The following is a 6,676-nucleotide window of genomic DNA, read 5'->3' as shown; positions in this document are numbered from 1 at the left end:
ACCTAGATAGTCACAAAATAAATGATTCACCAACTCATAACAGTAGTCCAACCATATAACAACACAACATCAAAAGTAGTCCATACCATAAACAAAACAATGTCACATATCATAATATAATCTAAAAACCCTATAAAATAGCATCACATATCAAAAGAAAACACTAAAGAGTTTGAAGCCTTAATCAAATGTGAGGTCTATATGTTCAGGTGGCTGACTTGTTGCCTTTCTAATTCCTAGCTTAAGTCTTCCACTTCTCCTCATACCAAAGACTTTGGGCTTAGGCAAAGGATGAGATGGTGGTGCAGTGATGAAAGCTGATTGAAATGGTGTTGCAAGAGTATTTAGTGGACGAGATGGTGGTATAGGGGCATTAGTTGGCTGAGATTGTGGTATAGTGATGGGAGCTGGTTGAGATGCTGGTGTAGCCCTCCCTCTATCCCTTCCTCTGCTCGTCTCTACTACTCTTCCTCTGCCTCTTCCCCTAACCACCCTAGATCTAGAAGGAGAAAGAGCATATCCATGTGCTATAGGAGCAGGAGCAGCATTAGATCCTTGTGTTGCAGCAGCATCACCAAATTGGACATCAGCAGCAGCACCAGCTCAATTTCCAACAGCAACATCAAATCCTTGTGTGCCTTCAACCTCAGGAGCTACAACAACAAAAGTCAATTACTAATAGTTCATTTAACACATCACCAAATTAACCCAAAGGCATTATCTATCACAATAGGGTTTGGGAAGTACCTCCTGCTATGTCCATATTGACCACAATTATTGCAGGTAACAGAAGTTCTAGTTCTTCTATATTTTGTTTATGACCTGTTCTCATTAGGCTTTCTTATTCTAATCATCATTTGCCTTCTAAGTTTAACTCTAAATTCGGGGGGAGGAGGTCATAGTGGTGCATTGTATCTTTGGCCACATGTTCTCTCCGTTAATTGGTGATACTGACTTTTTATATGTGGCAAGATATTATGTTGGGTTGTAGTAGTTATTGCAATAGTCTTCAGAGTTATCACCTTTCTTAGGTATTGCACAACAAGCATGTGGGAAAGGCATACCACACAACCCCCAAAACAAACAACTACAAGTTCCAACCAGCAAATCCACAGCAGACCTCTCTATCATCATCCTATTCCTATGGTAAACTTCAAACTTTAAGTTTCATACCCACCTAGCTTGCCACTCCATAGCTCTAACAGCAATGACACCCAGCCTTTTTCTGGGTTTTGGTAAAATTGAACTTTCATACCTATCTGTCTTCTTTTTTTATTGGAAAATCTAGACATCTAATAACACCTAATCCATTCAAATATAGTGAGGTTTGGCTTGTCTCTTGCCTCCAGAATTCTCCCATTGAATGCCTCTGATATATTTCTCATTAACATGTCATTCTTGGCCAAAAATGTGAAGTTACTCTTTGTCCATAATTTTGGATCTAGAACCACCAACTTGTCATAGCACTCTCTGTTAATCTTCATTAGTTGATTCATCCTTCTTTCCTATTTCTCTACATATGTAGTTTTGACAATAAATAGAATAATATCCCTTAACACAGTTTTACCCTTATAAACCTTCTTACAATTGGCATATAAGTGCCTCAAGCAAAGCCTATGCTCCAACATTAACAACATCTCTTGAAGCACTTACATCAGCCCCTAAAAAAACATTTATGATTATCAAACACAACAAAATATCATTCAAATGCAAATCAAGTATTACAAATGTTTTACTTTTTGTTGGTCTGACATAAACACCCACTTTCTTTATTCTCTAATGTCATTCAACAGCAAATCCAGGAACTATCCCCAACTGTCCTTAGTCTCTTCCTCTACTACAGCCATAGCAATTGAAAACTATTATCATTTGGATCTCTACCTACAGCAACTAGCAATTGTTGTCCATGGTCACACGTCAAGTGACAACCATCCATACTAATAATGGGTCTGCAACCTACCAAGAAGCCTTGCTTCACTCCATCAAGGCATATACATTTTCAAATATCTTGGTTGGTGTGTAAGAGAAGGCCTATCAATCATTATTTGGAAGCTAGATCCTGAATTTACCCTAAGTATCTCTGTACAGTAATTCCTAAGCTTGGCATATTGTAGGATTTTCCTCCCATGCACCTCTTCTAATGCCTTTATCCTTGCCCAATAATCCTTGCCAACACTCATGTTTGTCATATATTTGTCTTGAATGGTCTGGATAACTGTCGAAATCTTCACTTCCAGCTCTTGGCTGATGTTGTTGGAAATCTTCTTTGATATCCAATTGCTTGATGCAAGTTTGACATTATAATTCCTCCCACAGGTATGTTTTTCATTCAATGTCTTGATCCTAAAATAATTAGAACCCCCAACATTACTTGCAAAATACATCCACTTGCACTTTTCCTTTCTTCCCTTGCAAACAACTTTGCACCTTACTTTGTAATTTTTGTTAAGCCTGATGTCTCTGCCATTCAATAGGGCATGCTCCTTAATAACATCTTTAAACTAATTTAGTGATTTGAATTATAATCCCACCTGAAAATACTCTCTACTCATCTCTGCCTCATTGCAATTTGGAAACCACATCTTCTTTATCATGTCATTAGAATTTTCCTCATAACTATTTCCAGTTTCATATCTATCAGGGATGTCTCTAATTTTCTCATCAACCTCCCCTAAACCTTCATCACCTGGAGCAACCCTATCTGTAGGAGCCTCTTCATTCAGTGGGCCATTGAATCACCTGAACATATTTAATTATGGATTATTATCCTCTAACTCAAACCCAAAGTGATCCTCGTGATCACCATCATCAGTACTATCATCAAATGCCTCTTTTTCAGTAGAAGGCTCTTACTAAGCATTCACTTTAACTTTTATCAATCCACTGCCATTGTCCTTACCTTCCTCTGCCATATAATCAACGTCACTAGAAGTGATTTCAATCTCGTTACCTTCTTCGACTCCATCAACAACATACACCTCACAATTTCACAGAATCTGACACCAAAGATCTAGCCATTCTCATTGCATCCCCATCAGACTTCATCTCTTTAAGACTTGATTTCAAATCCATATCTAATTCCTTATACCGTAACTTGGCGTATCTCTTTTACCACAGTTACTTTAACTCACTCACAATCTCTTGAAAAGATCATTCATCAACAACAAAATACAAATCATTCATAATCTACCTAAATACTCTAATCCGTGTCGGTATCAACAAATTTTTCATCGTGGTGGACCTCAATGGTGAAACCTGAATCTCCCATTACTACATGAATAAACAAAAAAAATGCAACAACATAATTTTTTATTCAAGCATTTTCAGAAATCAAAAAGTTCTAATAAATAACCCAATAAAATCTCACATGCAGAAAACAAGAAAAATATTTCAGTGAATAAGAAGGATAAGCAATATCTTGCCTAGAAACAGCAGAAACTCCTTCAACGTTGACAGTGATAACGGAGAAACGACACTCTCTAGTAACACTGGTGGAGTTGAGCTCGGCTAAATATGGTGTGCTCGACAAAAGGATGAAGGAATGAGTGAAGGGGAGGGGTTTTCGTCTAAGTGTGAGAACAAAAATTAAGAGGGATAGTTTTGTCTTTACGAAAATAGGATGAGAGTGACCATTAGGGATTCAAAAAAAAAAGATAGGGAATCTTTAAATTAGAAACAGAATATTTTGTTAAACCAAACGTTTTACTCATGGTAGGAACTTAATTAAAAAAAATAGAGTATATACCCAAATAGGTTCCTAAGAAATTTTGCGTCGGTCGTTTTTGTCCACAAAATTTTTTTATTTCATTGAGGTCTTTTAATTTTATAAAAATAACATATAAGTCCTTCCATCACACTTTTGAGAACTTATTTGTCCAATTGAAAATAACATACCTGACTAATATATATATATATATATATATATATATATATATATATATATTTGTAAAATTCAGGGATCTCAATATAATAAAAAATTTTTGGGATGAAAACATCCGAGCAAAATTTTTCAAGGACATATTTGGTATATACTCCGAAAAATATTGGTTCAGAGACTTAATTAAAAAATTGATGAAACTATAAGGACTAACAAAATAATTAAATCTTATTAATTTTCAAAATTTTTTTGATAATAGTATCTTTTTCTATGTAATTAATATTATTTATATTTAACAAATTAGAAAGTTCATAAATAATGAAAACATCATGTGAATTATTTGACCTTCAAAGACGATTCATATAATGAATTAATTTTTTTCACTAGTTATTCTTTACATATTTAGAAAGAATTTCATTATTTAAATTTTTTATTTTATTATCTAATTAGTAATATTGGTGAACATTAGTAATAATAAAAATATATTCCTTCATCTTTGACTTTGTAATTATAATTTATTTTAAATTTTAAATTCAATTAATTTTATTTCTTTATCTGAAAAAAGTAAATTAAACTATAATTTGACTTAATAATAATAATAATAATAATAATAATAATAATAATAACAATAATCAGTAACTATCTTAAACATTATATTTTTATTATTAAATTATTAAAATTAATTAGTATACATTGATAATATAAGAGAGTTTTATATCATTAAAATTAATTAAGGACTTGAAGAATATTTAAATAATGAGTGTAACAAGATGACTACAATAACCCTAATAACCAACAGGAGAGGATGTACAAGATTAAATCAGTGCTAAAAAAGGGTATACATTGAATGCTTAAAAAAGGAATAGTAAATAAACTACTATTTTCACCAAAATTTAGAAGAAAGAAAAAAGTTGTGTTTATAGAAAAATAAGTAAACTATTACTTTATCGATAAAATTTAGAACGTTGACAAATTTATTATAAATAAAATTAATTTAATCTATTTATAGATAAATTTATCGGTTAATAAAAAGAATAATTTACTCAATAAAATCCAATATTGTTTGATCGAAATTTAGACAGTTCATTAGCACATGATGGCAGCATAAATAAATCTGTCTTCTCCTACGTTATCATCATTATTTATTAATTTTACGATCATTGCACATTTGCAATCTAAAAAGCAAATGGCAATCACACCATCAAGCTCCGAATCTCACACACCTACACCGAAAACCATTCTACAGCCGCCTTCACAGCCGTCGCTGCCACCACCACAGACACCAGCCGAGAACACCGAGTGCGTAAAATGCGACTCGTGCGGCTTCAGTGAGGACTGCACCCCTGCATACATCACTCGCCTTCGCCACAGGTACGTACAAAAATAATATTTTCGACGAGTTATTATCGGAGTCAATAGAATTTGACTAAAAGAAAAAAAAAACATCAATATAGGTACCAAGGTCGGTGGCTGTGTGGGTTATGCATTGAAGCAGTGAAGGAAGAATCAATGAGGTCAGAGAGGGACATATCAACGGAGGAAGCTCTTAACCGCCACATGAAGGTCTGCACGCAGTTTAGAACGCTGTTGTCGGTGCCTTCTTTGCATGAAACGGAGCATCCAATCTCCGCTCTCGGCCGCGTCATTCTCCGGCGAATGGACTCTTCCCCGCGGAGGCATCTCAGGTCCAACTCCGTTGGCTCTATGCATCCTGTCAATGCCGTTGGACCATCGTCCTCTCTCCTTCGAACTGGTAGTTGCTTCCCTTCTCTCTCTCGTTAGCGGATTTCTCAGTGATTCGCATGTTATTGAAAGAAAAAAAAAATATGAGAGAATTAAGTTCTATAATGTGACACAAAACTTTGATATTTAGATTAATGGGAGCCTCTTATTATCCCAATTTACAGGTCATCAAATTACTCTAAAGTCTAATAGTTGTTAAAACAAAAGTTTTGACAGAAATTGTAATACTGATTGAATGAAATGTGACGATAATATTTCTTATTTATCAGAACATAACGGCTCTTTCGGGAAAAAAAATTCTGATTATTAGCATTTTGTAAATGAAGTAGATAATTGGCAAAGTTTTCCAGTGTTTAAGATTTGACTGGAGCTAGGTTCAATCTGATTAGTGACTTAGATGCTGGCAATTTAATTCTTCAGTTGTTCTTTTTTCTTCACCATTGTACATAGAGCTTGTATTGAACATTAATAAGAAAAATAACGCTATGAAAGTTTTCTTTAAGTTTTCCATTGTCAATGTGTTTCTCCTACTAGTCCATTATGGTTCAAAGTGTTGCCAAATCAAATGGTTTTTGTTTCCTTCATCACAAGTTAAAATACGAAAATTTTAGTCTTTTGACAACTTCTTTTCTAGTTCGATTTGTCACTTGATTAGAGAATTATCGGTCATTTCTTTACTTTTCATCTTTTGGGTTTGGGGTTAATTAAGGAAGTATTACTTAGGAAGATTTAGGTTACCACTAAAAGATTTTGACGATATTAATTCGTTTTACCGTTGTGGTGGTGTGGTGACTAAGCACCCTTTTGGTGCATTCTAGTAGAAACAATTTAGCCTTTATTGACTTGTAGACTTTTGCATGAAACATGGAATATAATTACAAAGAAAAGGAAAAAATATAATTCACAAAATATGGAATTAGCCGTTTCCCAAATAATGATTCCGCGTGAGCTTAGCTGTATTCTATCAAATTTCAGCATAAATATTTACCAGAAATGACTTTATTTGAGGATCTTTTTCCCATCACAGAAAAGGTAGAGGTTTATGAGAAACATTTG

At 34.0% G+C, this 6,676-nt stretch overlaps 1 protein-coding gene across 1 annotated transcript; it reads left to right on the top strand.

Moving 5' to 3' along the window:
- The first annotated feature begins 4,938 nt into the window (after nt 1–4,938).
- Nucleotides 4,939–5,897, top strand: LOC112770512 (uncharacterized). The gene is made up of 2 exons (XM_025814860.3): nt 4,939–5,248; nt 5,332–5,897. Exons 1-2 carry the CDS (start codon nt 5,064–5,066, stop codon nt 5,657–5,659), a joined length of 513 nt encoding a protein of 170 aa, XP_025670645.1. The 5' UTR covers nt 4,939–5,063; the 3' UTR covers nt 5,660–5,897.
- The last annotated feature ends 779 nt before the right edge of the window (nt 5,898–6,676 follow it).

Source organism: Arachis hypogaea, chromosome 3 (genome assembly GCF_003086295.3).
Source record: "Arachis hypogaea cultivar Tifrunner chromosome 3, arahy.Tifrunner.gnm2.J5K5, whole genome shotgun sequence".
Lineage (NCBI taxonomy): Eukaryota > Viridiplantae > Streptophyta > Magnoliopsida > Fabales > Fabaceae > Arachis > Arachis hypogaea.
The sequence above is the reverse complement of the archived record's forward strand: the minus strand, read 5'-3'. Positions and strand labels throughout refer to the sequence as shown.

Excerpts from the sequence above, each read along its gene's own strand:
- LOC112770512 (XM_025814860.3), top strand. The coding sequence starts at position 5,064 with ATGGCAATCACACCATCAAGCTCCGAATCTCACACACCTACACCGAAA. Across the intron at positions 5,249-5,331 it reads ATCACTCGCCTTCGCCACAG|GTACCAAGGTCGGTGGCTGT; the intron begins GTACGTACAAAA and ends ACATCAATATAG.